This window comes from Melozone crissalis, unplaced genomic scaffold (genome assembly GCF_028551555.1).
Source record: "Melozone crissalis strain CALT ecotype California unplaced genomic scaffold, PUWL_Pcris_2 ptg000027l_1, whole genome shotgun sequence".
NCBI classification, from domain to species: Eukaryota; Metazoa; Chordata; class Aves; order Passeriformes; family Passerellidae; genus Melozone; species Melozone crissalis.
In genome coordinates this window covers 31,929,925-31,947,019 of record NW_026535805.1, presented here as the reverse complement: position 1 = coordinate 31,947,019, position 17,095 = coordinate 31,929,925, and the positions used below count along the sequence as shown (strand labels likewise).

General features: G+C 41.9%; 1 protein-coding gene across 3 annotated transcripts in view; it reads right to left on the bottom strand.

Moving 5' to 3' along the window:
- PDE7B (phosphodiesterase 7B) overlaps positions 1 to 17,095 on the bottom strand; it is a 168,143-nt gene that overhangs the window by 75,362 nt on the left and 75,686 nt on the right. The window contains exon 1 of one of the 3 annotated variants that reach the window (XM_054279371.1): positions 4,142 to 4,415. The exons of the other annotated variants lie outside the window; for them this stretch is intronic. Within the exon in view, the coding sequence (XP_054135346.1) occupies positions 4,142 to 4,379 (238 nt within the window). The 5' untranslated portion in view covers positions 4,380 to 4,415. Of the gene's footprint in view, positions 1 to 4,141; positions 4,416 to 17,095 lie in introns of those variants that run through there. 3 annotated transcript variants of the gene reach the window in all.

The following is a 17,095-nucleotide window of genomic DNA, read 5'->3' as shown; positions in this document are numbered from 1 at the left end:
ATGATAAAAATTGTTAAATACAAAAGAAAAATTAAGTAGAAGGCATGATTCCTGGTATACTATGGATGAATTAAGTCTTTGAGAGTCTTGTGAATGACTTTAAGGAAGACCTTCAAGCAACCACTGAGGAAACACACATGATTTGACTCTGAGCTCTTCAACAGGTATATCACAAGATTGCTCAGCTCTAATGTTTGGAAGAACAAGCAGGAAGTTTGAACAGACTACTGAACTGTAAAGGACACTAAAATGGACTAAAGAGAAGAGACAAACTAGTAACTGGTGGAGATTTTCCCAACTGTAATAGGAGTGGTACTTGCTTGTTTTTCCTACTCATGACAAAGGGACTCACCAGTTAACAACAAGCATGATACACACATGAATCAGAACCTACATTTCTGAGAAAACATCCACCAACAGAAAGAGGTGAGTGGAAAAAAACATTCAGAGTTATTTCAAAAAAACCCATGGTGTCTCAACAGACCTTAATAATTCTTAGTAGCACCTTCTCTCAAAGTCATGCATGTTCGCACATGTGCAAGACTCGGTACAGAAAGTCTCTATGGAGTTATCTGGGATGATCACTGTAAGCTTAAGAGGTTGCTAATGCTCCTAAGGAAGACTTGGAGGCAAACCTGTACCTGTTCCCTGATCAGGTTGGTTTGATATGCAAAGCTACTGCTGAACTCTAGGAGAGGGTGATAAGAAAGTTGGGGTCATAAACAGAACACAGTTCCCTCCTAGAGATCAACACAGTTGCAGATCAGAATTATTTGAATAATTCAGTTGTTATAATATCAACACATGCTGTTATTTCATTCAAGTAAAAGGCATTGGCTTGCAAATAATCTATTTGAAACACAGTGTGGAATGACATTGAATTATACCCATTTCCTACAGAAATGGCTCCTGTCACAGTCGGAGAGACTCTTCAACAAATCTCAGTTTTGTGCTGATTTGGTCAGGAATTGAAATGGGGGGGGGAAGAGTTACTAAGCAACAGCAGGCCAGGAGCAGGAGAAAGGTCTGTAGTCTTAATTGATGCTAACATTAAAAAGCAGTGCAACAAGAGAAGACTCAAGATGTGAGTTCTACTGCTTTGGAAGTGAAAATAAATCATCATTACAAACCCTAGGCAGGCAGTCACTGAAATCCGAGTTCTTCATTCATCCCAACTACATGCTGCATTGATGTATTGCAAAGCCTTTTTTTTTGCAGGGAGATTAAGTAGCTTATTCTCAGTACTGGACAAGGTGAAAGACCCAGATATAGCTCTTACATATGAGAGCCCAAGACACATAGATCGTTTTGCTTTCTACCTCAGGAATGGGGAATGTGGTATAAATTACGGCTAAATGGGTCCCCAAGACGTTGCCATCCACAAAACTGACATCATGTGCAGATATAGCTCCCCCTCCTTCACACTGTCTGTGGTTAAGAGGGTTGTGACTTTTCTAGCCACCCAGTCCAAAGCCCAGTCCGATCACTCGGACAAGGCAAAGAAATTTGCTTAGCTAAATTTGTATTAACATGATCAAGCAAGCCAGAAATCCTGACTGTTTCCTTCCAGAATTCATATCTATTTCCTCTTCTACTGTAAGCAAAGTAGTTTCATGAGGATGTGATAACAGAACATGAGTTATCACATGAATACTTACAAATTCAAATGAAAAAACCCTTGATGTGGAAAGTGCTGTGAATTCTACTACTGAGCAATCAACCTTTATTTGCCTAGCTAGGAGTACCTCAAGCAGAAGTTATTTGCTTTAACTCCACCTGAAGAAAATCTGATTCCTGACTAAGTACTGCCTTTTTTATAAGATACGAGTTATGAAGTTTTGTTCTGGTTTTTTTTTCCAGGAATCAAACATGTAAAAAACATCACACAAACATGAAGCTGAGTACCTCAAACTACTGAGCCTTCCAAATGATTATCTCTTCTCCCCATTTCTGCATTCTTTGACTCTGCACTTATTTAAGTATACTAGATTTCAGCATTTACTGGTTTTCCCACATACTCCAATGTACTTCAAGTGACTAAAACAAAACCACAAGAGGGAAAACTACTAGGATGACTGTTGCTGAGGAGGAAAAACCAGCAACCCAGGTCTGGCTCCCTCAAACCGTCTGATGATTCGTATTTAAAGTGTTGAGAGTTAAGAGTTATCTTCTGCCCAGATTTGTACTGCTGCAAGTCAGCTGAGCTTATGAAATAGATCTGGCACCATGAAGAGGACTGTCCCCTCCACAGGATACGAGTAATGGCCATTTGAGTAAATGCAAGTTACTCACATCCTGCTAGTCGACTAATCTGTCTCTTGGCATTCACGCTCATTTTTAGTTGCCTCCAGGAATCTGAAGGTGAATCTCATTTGTTACCTAATGAAAGTAATTTCACCAGATACAACACAAGCACACTGAAAAACCACCATTACTCATACATACTGTGTAAGCAAGGCAGCATTTCTTGAGTTGCTTAATTAGGGTCCATCTCTGAACACTCAGCATTCACCACACAAGCCTCGATCTCCCTGGCTGGCTACCGTCCATTCCCAGCTGGTTTGCTCCAAGTCTTAAAGAGCAATATGACCTCCTCTTTCATTATCCACTCACTCTTACTTATTATTCTTTTAAACTGCAGTGATCCCTCAAAAGTAGGGTGACAGATTGTACATCTTCCTCAGAGCCTGAGACCTATCTCCCCTTTTTCAAAATGGAAGTGGACCAAGCATTCTTTGATTAAACTACACATATTTTAAATAACAGACATACAATGACCAACCAGCCAACTGTAGCAGGCATTCAAAAGTGATAGACTGATACCTATTCAAGTTTATATATACAATTATGGAGAATATATACATACGTACACAAAACAAGCGCTTCAAAATACCTACAAAGAGGTGATTCTACCTAAGAAATTAAATTATTCTGATTAAATAAAGTACTGTCAATTATATGTCTCAATAACAGGTACACCAAAGGAAGGTGAAGGCACAATGGTTGAAGAACTGAATGCATCAGAAGAATTTAGTGACCCAGCCACAGAGATGAGATAATCTAGAGTTCTGAAGAAACAAGCCAGAAGGTTTCATAAAGTCTGTTAAATCACAGCAGTGCAATTAGAGGAGGATAAAAAATTACCAACTGGTACTGAGATAACCATAGGCCTGTGACCCTGATTTTAACAGAAGGCAAGAGGTTTTGAACCGTAAGCAGTGCAGAGCACAGGTTAAGATGCAGAATCAACTGATCAGAAGTACCCTGCTAACCTGTCGACTGCTCTCTACCTAATGCAAATGCTGCAGGTCTAACCTGGACTTCAGTAAAGCACGTGATGGCATGCCATATGTTAGTGAGATCAGAAAAAAACTGACAGACAAGATTTACACAGTTAAGGAAAAGGCACGTGCTCTTTACCCAGTAATACACCACGTTTAAAGAGAAAGCAGTGGGATAGGGCAGCGTTTCTCAAGTTTTTAATAGTGGTGGCTATCAAAATCCAAGCCGTAAGGGAGTCCTTTAGCTTTGCACAAGGGAAGCGCGGGCAGGTCCTGTGAAGGGAGCCCGGCGCACGCAAAGATCGGGGAGAGGCTCGGCGGTGGGAGAGGAGAGGCCATGCGCTCGGGAGGGCACGGCCAACACAGCCGGGGAAGCTGCGGCAGCGGCCGGGCTGCCGGCGGCCCCGGGGCGCCGCTTCTCCGTCACCTTGACCGCGGGGCCGCGGCTGCGGAGCTCCGACCGCGGGCCGGGAGAGCTCTCCACGCCCGCACGGAGCCCGGCCGCCGCGGCGGAGCTCAGCCTCGGAGCAGCGGAGCTACTCGCTCTGGTTATCAGCCGAGCTTTTATCACCCCGCGTACGAAAGCCACGCAACAAACCGGACCGGGGGAGCGCCATCGGCAAACTGACGTGGCTCCAGCGCGGCACAAACTCCGGTGCGCGAGTCCCGGCGGCGGCACAGAGCTGCCCCGAGCACGGGCTGCTCCTCAGCCCGGCCACGCTCGGTGCGGCAGCTCCGCGGCCCCGCGGCTCTGCCCCACGACGGGACGGTCCGGCTCCGGCCGAGGCTCCCCGCCGCCCCCGGCCCCCAGCCGCGTTTGCCCCGCGGCTTCCCCGAGCAGCAGCGCGGGGGAAACCTACCTGCCGAACCGCCCAGGGCATCCTCGCTCTCCAAAACGCCTCTGTGCTTCGCCCCGCGGAGCTCCCCCTTGGATTTCCAAACGAGCTTTACCATCTTGATCATCTCGGGCAAGTCCCAGGCCAGGGTCCCCTGCTGATAACCGGGCAGGCTGCCCATGGGAAAGGGCATCGCCTCGTCCCCCGTCCTCCTCCGCCTGCCCGGCTCTGCCGCGGGGAAGAAGCGCTCCAGCACCGGCATCCTGGCCCGGGCCCCCCGCCGGGGAGCGGCAGCCACCCCCCGGCCCGAGCAGCCGCGATGGGCATCCAGAGCGGGGCGAGGGCGCCCGGCTGCCCACCGCCGCCGCCCCTCGCCAGGGGCGCGCCCGGCCCCGCGGAAGGAAGGAGCGCCGGGCTCCGGCGGCCGCGCTCGGCTCCCGCCGCTGCGCGCCGTCAGCCCGCCGCCAGGCGCCTGCAGCCGGGGCGAAGCGGCTGCCGGGCAGGCGCGGGGCCGCCGCTCATGCCGGCGCGGCGCCGGGACCCGGGGGCGGGGGCTTGGGCCGCTGCTGCGGGCGGCACTCGGGGCAGCGGGGCCGCGCCGGCACAGCCGCAGCTCGCACCCCGCTAAGCGCCGCGGCGGAAACACTTTGACTTTATCCCTGCCGTGATGGCATGGGGGAGCCCCCACCGCTCCGCCTTCCTCCTCGCCCCGCTGGCTGCGGAGCCGGTGGGGGTTTTGGCCTTTTAGTCAAACCCCGCCGTCACCTCGGCTGCCCTTCGGCGGGAGGATGGGCGGTGATTCACGGGACGCTGCGAGGGCCGGGAGCGGAGCACGAGTGCGCTGCCCCCGCCTGCCCCGCTCCGGACCCCAGCCCCAGCGGGCGCCCAGAGCGGCAGCGGAGGGGTCGCAGAGGAACGAGTTGCTGAAAGGACGGGTCTAGGGGAGCGTGTTGGGGTCTGCCCCGCGCCCGCAGTCACTGCGGCTCTAAAGCTCCACCTGAACAGGTTCACTTTAGGACAGTGCCTGGTGGCAGCGGTCGCTCCTAGACTACGACGAGGAGGCAATTATTCATCGCTAATCTTTAAAAACAAGGCAAAGCCGCCCGGGGGAGTGCTCTGGCTCATGCAGCAGCAGAGGTGGCGTGCTGGGGCTGCGCAGCTGTCAGCGAGGGCTTCCCCGGACTTGAGGGCTGCCTTCGACCAGACCCTGTAGCAGCACCCGGCCTTTCCCGGGGATCCCAGACCCGGAGGAGCCTTGGATTTTCACAACATTTATGTTGCCTTTATACAAGATGCACCTTTTAGCCTGATCGTGGTACTGGTCTGTCCCTTAGTTTGCGGAGCGTACAGCGGAGGGGTGGAGGCTGAGCTCTTGCACCAGCCCTTAGTTTTCAGTAAAATTGCAGACTTTTAAAATGGGATTTTACTGGGCATTATAACTTTCCCTCGCATGCATAGGTAATACATTTGTCTTTTCTGGGTTACATTCAATGTTCTGCCTTCTCTCCAGATGGAAAAATAAACCGTCAAACAAGCAGGATCTTCCTTCCCACAGGAAGAGAAGCCAAGAGAATGGACTGAAACTCAACACCCTTACATGTAAAAAACAGAGTGCACGCCTCTCCTGCTCATATTAACATCATGCCGTTTCCCCTGTTACAGGATCTCTGCCTTGAATATATTGATGTTCCAACCTCAAACTGACAACTGTAATGGTTTGCTAAAGTTTTCATTGCAGACTGTTGTGCCGTAGTATTGGCCCTCTACACTTGGTAGCTTTGCCTTGAAAATTATGAAGCAATTCCAAATTAGTGTAGTAATGTTGTTGTTGTGCTGATATTTTTCAGTCTTTTGTATCAGGATATCCTGACTCTTGAACAAAGGAGTTAAGAACAAAGAAATAGATGATGGGCAGTACAGTAGCACAAGCACTGACAACATTCATATAATGTGGGATTATAATTTTCTAGAAAGGCAAATTTTATTTGTTTTATTTTCATATGGCTTATTGTGATATTTTAGGTGGTTTATATTGGTGAGTCTCATGCAATTACTCTTTGAAGCACTGTTCCTATCAAAGAGGGATAAACTCTGCAACTGAAGTCTGGAAGACTTTGAAGACTCTTTGCTGACTGAGTAGTTTAAACCTTACACCCCAACGACTTAATTTTAGTTTTGTGCAACAAGGAGTTGCAGTAACTTTTTTCAGCTATTGTTTTCCCTCTTTGTTTACCTCTGTGGTCCCCACTGAGGCAAAGAGCAGAAGTGCCAGGGTGCTCTGAAAGAAAGGCTATCCTTGTGCCATTTCCAGCTTCACTGAATACAAAAAGTGACCAAGAAATAACTGAAGGCGGCACTTAGTGCCGTGGTTTAGCTGCAGGGTGATGTACTGCCAAAGGTTGGACTCAATGGTCATGGATATCCTTCCCACCCATAATGATTCTATGATAAAGGAGACCAGACATTGTGGAAGGCAATGTATTCACAGATGTCCAGACTAATTTTTAGATGAATATCTGAATATTTAAGTGGTCAACAGGACTTAGCCACCAGCCCTCTTGAGAGCAACAATAAAAATCTACTGATATTTCAAAATCTACCCTAACTTCTTGTGTCCTTAAAACTGTGAAAGGTTTTGTATCATTTGTAGTTGGATCACTTGGGTAGGTACCTGTCTTATGCAAAGGATCAGGATTAATTGTTGTATTTGTTTTCACTTACAATTCTACAGGTGCAAAGGAGGAGGCCAGTCAAAAAACAAACTGAAATACATCTGTTGTTGTAGTATCAGTATTTCAAGAAGCTGTGTAATAAACCAAAGAAAATGTATGTACTTTTTCTCTTGTAGAATTGCTATCAAATGAAAACAACTGTTTTAGATAGCCTGGAGTTTTTTGTTTTGTTTTTCTTTCTGATTTCTGGCCAGGATCAGCAGTTAAGGATCAGCAGTTGTGAATGAAAAAAAAAATATTCAAATTGTTGCTTGGCTTTCATGGGTATGTCTGTAAATTAATTAATCTTATTCTTAATAAACTTATGCTTCAGAGTTGTACTCCAATTCAGTGATTACTTATCTCGAATTCATCCAAGATTTTTCTGTAACTGACCTTTTTTTTTGGTCTTTTTTATTATAAGAATGCAGCCACATAAGAGCTGCTCACAGGAAAGCCTGGGAGATCTATATTTGAATATGAGGAGTTCTAACACCAAAAATCAGCTGTAGCATCACTCTCAGAGATTTCTAATTGACAAAATGCTCAGATTTTGCAAGTTCTCTGTTTCTCTGATTTCATCTGTGCTGTGGTGATTTACCCAACTTGAAGATGTGACCTCAACATCATGCATACTCCTACACGGCAATGTACCCAGCCATTTGTAACTGCATTTTAAACAGTCCTTCAGCAAGCCTGGCTCACCTAGAAGTTCTTTTTTGCATTCACACTTCTAGCCATATTTGAAGGAAATAGCACAGCAGAGATGGATTGCTTTATTTCTATCAACAGCATTTCTCTCTGACTCCAAGTTAAAGAAGCTTAAGTGATTACAAGAGAAATATAAATGCATTAGCTCTGTCCCTCATTCATTCTGAGAAGCAATGCCAAAAAAAGGCAAATGGAGTCATCTGAAAACATGACAAGGCAGTGCATATTTCCACAGGTAGACATGAGAATTGGAAAAGACTTGAGGAAAGGAATACTGTACTGGGAGAAAAGTGAAGAGAGTAAGCTGACAGATTAATCGCTGGTGTTTGATATTTGGTGTCTCTTAAAAAAAGTTTTGCTTGTTTGCTTATTCACTCCAAAGTTATGTACTAGGAACAGCAGCAGCAGCAGCAGCAGCATTGCATGCCAGATGGTAGAGGAAGTGCCTCGTGTATCTTTCCAGTCTACTGAAGCCTGCAGGGTTCTTGTTAACCCACTGCTCTGGTTTTCATTGCAAATCCCTTTCTTCCCCTTTTTTCTTTTCCTTCCTTCAAAGAAAAAGGAGGGAGGGGGGAAGAAAAAAAAAAGTAAAAAAGAAAAGCCATAGTTTAAACTGGCAATAGCACCATCCTTTTGGCTTTGAGCTACCCTGTCTTGTGCCAAATATACTGTCTCCAGCAGCTCTCCCACAACAAATCAGTCCAGACACACAAAAGCTGTAAAAAAAGAATGGTGAAGAAAGATCCTCGATTCTCCTCTTCTAGCCCCCCACAGCCTTTTCCTTTTGCTTCCCTCCTCCAGCTCCATTCCTGAGCAGGGGTCTCCTCCTTGCCAGCACTGTGAGCGATACTGGGACCTCCAGGCTGCAGCTCTGCTGACAGCTTCCTTAGAGCACAGGCGCCTCTGCCTTTCTGCATTCACAGGCCATTGTAAAGCACAAGTTATATTCTATTATTCCTCCCACTTCCATCTGATAGCTGATGTTTTAAAAATTGGCTCATAAATTATTGGCGTGGCCGAGTAATTTTGGAAATTTTGCCTATTCTTTCAGCTAACCCACACCACTGCATTGTATCAGAGCTTGCATTTCCAAACAGATACCTAAAAAGATTTAATATAGTCTGTTTTTACAGTACATTATTTAAAAATTTTTGAAAAATGCTCCCAATTTTTAAGTGATTCAGAAACATTAAGAAGTCCAAATGTAGAGACCAGTTTCAAAGACTATCAAATACTGATTTTTAGGAAGTATGAAGCATGTCTTTAGATGGCACTTCTTAGTGCAATCATCTTAAATCAGTAGTTGCTTATGAAAAGTATGCCTTTGTCTCTGTCCCAGGGATCATGGAGTCATGCAGGGACCATAGGTGAGGCCACTGCCTAGGGTCAGAGCCAGGAGATGACACCATCACCAGAATCAAGTTTTGGGAGGTTTCAGGGTGAGTTCAGTGTAGAAGAGAAGATTGCAAGCACTGGGGCACAGTCCCTACACAGAAAGTTAAAAAAATAGTCCTCATTTTCAGGGCAGCATAATCAAACAACAGAGAAAACAAGAATGCAAGTGAGTAACTTTTAAAAGTGACAAGGGAACAGAGTACCTAAGAAAGTTGGAGAATATGACAGAAGAAACATAAGCAGGCGCAGTTATGCAGAATTTTTTCTAATAACCTCCTGGAAGGTTTCTTTCATCACTTTAAAAATCATAGTATAATTTTCTCTTTTTTTTGCCCCATATTTGTCTCATTCCAGATGTCTATTATTTTTAATGTCATTCTTACTAGTAAGAACAATTACTCTTATTCATGGCTATCATTGCAATTACTTCATTAAATATGAAAAAAAATTATATTTATTTGAGGACAGTTGCTGTGTCTTTGCTCTGGAGTGGACATATCAAATTCTCTAAATTTTATCTCAGAACATTTTTCCCAACCCTAAAATTATTTTAGTACTTTTATTACAAATTCTCAACAATTCATTAACTTTTCTTTGATGCATACTTAAGGTATGGAATAGATTATTTTTGCCTGCTACCAACTCACTGTCAAGAGCAGTGAGCTGAATTGCTAAGAGAATGGTACAATTAATTAATTAATTAGTTCATATTGCCTGAACTTTGCACAGCATCAAGCCTTGAGAGCCTCACCTACTGGGAAATGTAGAAGACAGGCAGTAGTGTTCTGTGTGTTCATAAACTGTTGGTTGTTTTCATCAGCTAACCAGATTCCTTGGAAAAGGGCTCTGGAAATGGAGGAATAAGGATTGCTTGAGTTCTGTAGGGCAAGGAGAAAATGCCTTTTTCATTTTTAGTGCAAGTGAGAGAATAAATTTTTAGGATTAACGATTTGTACTACTAACTAAGCAAAAATGCTTGCAGTAGAGGAATAAACAGAAGTCCATAACTAATTGGAAACAGCGAGGTGGTGTAATATTTCCTTTGCTTGCTCAGGAAAATTAAAAGTTCAGCATACTGAATGCAATGATTCAAATTTCCCATAGTAAACAGCAAAATTCTGTGTGGTTTTAAAGGAAAGAGAAAATAGCAGAGAATAGACTCATCTCATCTTAATAAACCATAATAAGAAAATAATAATGATAAACTGAAAGGGAATTGCCAGCAGGATATTTAATTGTGTTGCAAAATGTATCTGATGGACTCTGTTAGTTTATTTCTTCTCTTAGTTCTTACACACAAACAAAATTTACCTGATCCAAGGCAAAGTTAAGGGATTTAAAAAAAACCCCCATTGCCTGAGTTTACAGAGTGATCATTGTACCAGATGCTTAATGATGGACTAGGCTAATGGAGTAGGAGGTTAAGAACACTGCATCAGTTTGAAAATGTTGGTAGAAATCAGGTAGGTGGAAAATAATAACCTGTTATTTGGGACAGTGGACATGCTAGTAATCATCTTTATGAAACAACCCTATGAAAAGAATAACCTCTGCATCCCACAGGATTCTCTCTAGGGAATACATGAAAAAAGTTGAGTAGAAAAAGGAACTAAGCATGAGAGAGACACCTATCCCTTAAATACATAACTAATAGTAAGTAACTGAATGGTCTCAATGAATTCAAAGGGATTACTGCCATCTTTAAAGCTAAGAATGTGCATAGATGTTTTCTCTGTTGGGACCTATGTATCTAAAAATTATTGCAGCAGTTTGACAGATGAGAGATGTGCCACATTTGAAATGTTTCTTCTGTCTTTCTTCTCTTACCTTAATGAGACAGCGTAGGTGGCCACATGGCCTCTGGTGTCCTTGCCCCTTATGGTATTCAGAAGGGACTTGTGACTATGATTTTGTCTTTTTCTGTCTTTTGAAATTATAAAAGTGAGTAGCTCAGAAATATGCATTAAGTGATATCTAGTTTAATTTTTTTGTCAAAGAAAGCTTAATACTGTAAGAATAAATGGAATGGAAATATTAGGATAAATACAGATGAATAATAGTACTTGCTCCCTCTTTTGTAAATCAGATATCACAAGATCTGATAACTTTGTTTTTCCTTTTCGCTTTTAAAATGCAGATTAGTATTTGACTAGGAAAAGAAGCACTATTTTAAATAAAATTAATACATGTTTCTTAACTTTGTTAACTTGTTAGGTATTCAATGGCTGCACATATTAATGTTGCAGAGCATCTACACCTCATTCTTCTTCAGTCTTTATCTTTCTGACTTTAATAATTAATGGTGAATTTAGTTCTTTATATACTCCCATTTAGATCTTATAATGAGCATTAAGATTGCATAGGTGCATCCCTCTCCCAAATTTATTCCTCTTTGCAATGCAAGAGTTAAATAATAAACTGAATTGCATTTTGCCTGATGCCACTCTGGTTGCAGACTTATTATTATCTCTGACTAAAAAGCTTGGTACTTTGGTCATGTTGAATAGCTAGGCCACTAAGTATTTCAGATTAAATATCTATGATACTTGAGTACCTACACTGCTGCTCAGGTTGTATCCACACTTTGTGTTTCTTTATGCTGCCTGCACATCAGCATTCCAATGATGTGCAGATCCCAAAGCTGACATTATTTGCCCTCTCACAGATGCCCTATGGCTTTCTTTCCCTCTTTGCATCTTGCATGACAGCAGTGGGTGCAGTTTGCCGTGGGGATGGACAGGAGATGCAGCTGGGAAGTCGTGGGAAAGCCTTAACAATGATGCACAAATATCCTAGTGATAAACTAAGCTCCCTCTGACCTAGTTTCTCATGACTGCAAAATCAGGCCATATTTACTGTAATCAAGCTCTTTGCATTTCTTACAAATGCATTTGTGTAAATGTAGCTCCACTGGGATGAGCAGCTTTGGAAATATGCTGCCACCCCTGTCCTGGCATTTTTTTACCATGCACTCAAAACCCACTGATAATCATGCAAACACATGTTGATTGTTTTCTTCACTACAGATTCTTCTTGAAATATATTCATACTGATGAAGCTGCAGAAGGAAAAAACTCTGAGTAGATAGCCTAGGAGGAAAAGCTCTTTCCACTAGATCTGCAGATGGAGGGAAGGCTTTGTGGAAAACCTGTTTCTCTCACATGTGTTTGCTCAGGCTGCTCTCAGTAATGTAGTTCCAGCTGTACTGTGCTTTCCAAGATATCCTGACAATGTGTAAAGCCATAAATGTTTTCTAAGATATCTGTTACATTTTTTTTTTCCAATCCAGGCAATCACACATTATTTTTCCAGGCTCTGCACAGCTTTTGTGATACCAATAATAATTTAGATACACAGCAATTGTGAGATTTAAAAACCATGAATCGTTAGTAAAAGAAGAAAGTATTCAGGTTATTTTGAAAAGATGGTCATGCAAATACTGTACTATATACAAATTTTTCCCCAGACCTTAGCCACATATCAAAATGTGAGCTTCGGTCATGGTATTGATATCCATAAATATCTCTTTCCATGAGTAACAGTGCAGTTACATAAGTTTTCAGGTGGGACTGCCAGTCAAAAGTTCTGTCTCCCTTTCACCATTGTGGTACTAGGAACTACATTTGCTTGTGCTTTTTTCCTGAGGTTTGCAATATTTTCAATCTATTTGTCTTAGGTTTGCAGTATCGCGTGCCAAATCAAGTAAAAGGCATCACTGGCTACTTAATGACACAATTTTAAGACTTTTGGGTTACACTCTTTAGCTTGCCGTCTGCTCCTCTAGAAACAGCAAAACCATTTTCAGCCACCTTGGGTTGAGATGAAAGCTAAACCTAAATTTTCAGCCACCTTGGGTTGAGATGAAAGCTGAACTTAAGAGTCATTGCTCCCACAATCAGTGTCTGCCAGTTGCAACCTGAAGGTGCTTAATTCAGAACCAAGCTCAGATCCTTAGAATGACAGGTGCCATTTTCTCTGTATAAGCATGGGCTTGTCAAACAGTCACCCTTTTATTGGAGTCTGTGGAGTTCTGACCACACTCAGAGAAGCTGACTGAGGGAGATTGCTGAGGGTTTCCATCAGCCAAGGAAAGACAATTTTGATGCTCAAGGGAGCACGGAACTTCCAGGGACAATTTTGTTTCCCTGTTCTATATTAACTGTCCATACAGCTCTTGAGCGCTTTGAACAGTAGAGATGTTACGGAGTGTGTGTTACTGTGTCCCACAATCAGAGTTAAAAAAAAAAATCCAAGCTATTGCCTAGTCTATCTTTTCACTTGTTTTTAATGGAATATTGTAAATACACTAAATAAGTAAAATGTTTTATGCTATTTTTATCAGGAACTTCTTATGCACTTCAATGAAACCCATTACACAGTTGTTGCTGGGTTTTTTTAAAGCATAATATCAATGTTCAAGTAATACCAGATGAAACTGATTTCAGCCACCACTAACTCTGGCTTTTCAGAAAGGGAAAGGAATCCTTCAGTATTTCCAACTTCAATTGGAACATTGGTGCAGGAAACAATTTAACAGGGCTAGTGCGCAAGGAAATGATGTCACTTTTACCAAATTTTCTGACTGTGTGGGAAAAAGAGTCAAGCATCAATTGGCCTACTACCCTGTTAAACCACTAGCTTCCTGTCCTGTCCCAATGCATTGAAAAATGAAGTGCATCTCCTTTACTGATATTTGCAGTCCACATCATCTGGTTTCTTATTGGTTAAATATCAGATTTCCAACTATGCCGTTACATGTGCTTGAGCAAGTCCAATAGGAAATACTTAAATAAGTCTCATTTTGGCCTGAACATAAACTTCCCTTTCCAATCATATCAGAAACAGAAGTGTGTGCTGATCTAGGACTGCCTTTTTGTTCATTAATGTATTATTTAAAAAATCCTGGTTCAGAATACAATTCCTAAGACAATGGTAGTAATGTGAGCAGTAGCAAGTTGGAAAGCAGAATTTGTTTCACAAAAATGTCAGACTTTTTTTATTAGACGTTAGAAGTTAAAACCAAATGTCCATCAAGCGGAATTTAAATTTTTGCAGGAAATGACTTCTGAGAAAATATTTTTTTTTCTTTTGATGTAGTGCATATTCTGTTGAGATAACCTCAAAAAATTGCAATATAATAAGAGGTCCTATAACCTGGTATTTGAATAACATTTAACCTGGTATTTGAATAAAATTTGAATAAACATGTTAGAATATTAAAGCCTAAATAAATTAACAAAACAATAGTGAAGGAAGATTGCCAGAAAAGGTCAGAATGTAATGCTAGTTGTTTTCTTAACAAAATAAGAAACAAGTAGCATCTTTTCCCCTACAGAAAAAATTGCTGGAAAAAAAGAGAAAAGGAAATACTGCCTTTTCTAAGGCAGTATGAATCCACTGGGGAAAAAAAACCAAAACAACCTGATAACATCTCTGTAGCACTCAAATATCTTTGAACCAGTAGGGGTAAAATCCCCACCTTGCTGGCTCTGTGGGTGATGTCCTTTCCTGTAGCTGGGACCAATGTACTGTGATAGAGTCCTGTTGAAGCAAGGTTAAACAATGAAGAGATATACAGGAGAAAATTCATGGCAAAAGAGAATCATAGAATAATTTGGAATGGAAGGGAGCTCTAAAGGTCATCTAGTCCAAAGCTCCTGCAATGAGGAGACATCTTCCAACTAGATCAGGTTGCTCAGAGGCCTCTCCAGGCCAGCCTTGAATGGTTCCAGAGGTGGGACATCCACCATCTCTCTGCTCATATGCACCTGTAACTATAGACACCTTCAGTGACTGGTAGCGATTTAGTATGGTTAATTACTTGTATTTTATTTAAAAAAAAAATAACAGAAGAACTCCAGCATTTATTAAACACGTGATAGTTTTCTAGATAAGATGAAAAATATTAAGCTCATAGTTTATATATTTAAACATTAAAGGTAAATAGTAGTTTCATTTAACATGTACATGAATTTTAGGTTATTTTTGTCATCTCACTGTAGCATAGAGTCAAATATAACTTTTCTAATAGCTTTTTTTTCTTTAATACTAAGTACCAATATATTTTAGTGTGTATGTGGGAGTACAAATCATTCAAATTAGATAATGTGGTAACCGATGTCTATGTTATTTGAGCCTTATTTTGCTAGATGTCATACAGACAGGTTGTAATTATCATTTAAAGGTCAGTGTAAGACACAGGGAGGCTTTCACAACACCAACTAGTTTACTTAGCCTTCTACTCTGAATCACTGCATCAGAGAGACTGTGTCTTCCCTTTGACTCAAAGAGGAACCATGGAAAACAGCTAGACAATTTAACCAGCCAAGTTTTGTGTTGATATTGGGGTAAGCTAATTATATTTAAATTATAGTAATGGACAGTGGAGTAGCATTTGAGACAGACCAACTGTCCTAAATGGTAACATTTGCTGTTTAAACATTGTGTAGTAGAACTTGGCATACATCCAAGCAAACAAACTTTCCTTCTTTTTGTTTTGATGTTCAAAATGTTCCATTGCTTTAGAAAGAAATAAATATTGGAGTCATCTGTGCATCCCAGTTTTTGCTGAGATCATGAGTAGGATAAGAATGGCACAGAAGGCACTTCCAGGGAAGAGAATCTCATGAGAAAATTCTGATCTCGGGTTTTCTGCCTAAATTCCAAGATACTAAGATAAATGGAAACATTCAGTATTTGATATTTTAAAATAAAATGCACTCACCAAAGCTTTTGAGGCTTGCCTGTTATCTACTAAATGTATCAGGAGTATTGCTTGAGAAGTGTTGATTTTGTAAATTCAGTCTCTGAAGCTTGAGGAAACAGTAATAGCAATGGCTGTGTGAATATCTGTAAACTAACACAATAACCAAAACAGTTTTGTTTGCACCAGTTCTCATAATATATATTCTTATTTAAAGAGTTCCACTGTATTGGTGGCATTTCAATACTTCCCCTCTCCCACATACTGTCCTTATGGGAAAATAAAGGAAAATGAGCTGTGTTTTCCTAACAGTCTTCCATCTCTACAGATGTCACCTGAAGAGTATTTGTGAAAAGATCTGTCACAAATTACACACATTCTTGAAACTGCTTTTTCTTGAATATGCTTTTCAGAGCAGATACAGACTCAGCTCTCTGGTCTGTCACAATTCCTGTGACAAGAACTACTAAGAAATCAGTTGTAATCACTTTGGCTACATGTAAGCTGCCTTGACTCTGGAGCTCCTCCTCCTTCTATGGCTGGCATGGAGGCAACTGAGATCTGGGATGAGACCTTCAGCCTATTTCTTGTTTTTCTTTTGCCTCCTGGTTTCTCTGTGAAAAAGTCCAGGGATGTAAGTCAAAAAAGCACCATGCTGCACTGGATAATAGTGGTTGATAAGGAAACCAGAACTAAGCTCTTTGTAACATCTGTCACACTGTATACATGTAATTATTGTCTTTGGGTAATATGGGAATAGTGCTAACTTTTTCAAAGGAAGAAAGTAAGGTTAGGAATAATAAACCTCTAGTATACTACAATAACAGAGGCCTTACACCTCTTTCTAAACACATTTATTTTGAAGAATCTGTCTCAAACATAGTTGTATACATATAGTTTAACAGTTGGACTTGATGATCTAAAATGTCTTCTCTAATCTAAATGATTCTGTGGTTCTGTGAACCTGGACTATCAAGATTTATAGCTATCTAGTCACCTTCAGGGCACAAGTGCAATTGGCAAGACAGTACAAATAACAAATGCGAGTTGAAATGTAACCCTGTTAGCCAGGTTCAGATATGGTGGTGTTTTTCCCAGGGAGCCGAGCAGGAGTTCCTCACTTTGCAATGTCTGTGAGTCATGCCAGGTAGCACGGGCAGCCCTGCCTGACCTTGCCAAGCGCCGTGTCCCCAGCTGACCTGAGCCTCTCGGTGTCAGGGACACGTGAGAAGCCTTTCCCTGGGCCAGCTGTGTGCAGGCAGGGAGTGCTTGCAACCACCCCTAAAGCCCTCAGCAGGCGCAGTGTTCAAGTGGTGTTATTGCTGTCTTTTTGTCCAGCCCAGTTCTGGTTGGGCAATTCTTGTTGACAGGAAGTGTCTTGCATCTTTAGCTGCTTTTATTATGAATATTTAAAAGAGTTTTTTGTTTTGTTTTGTTTTGTTTTTTCTCAAAATAATT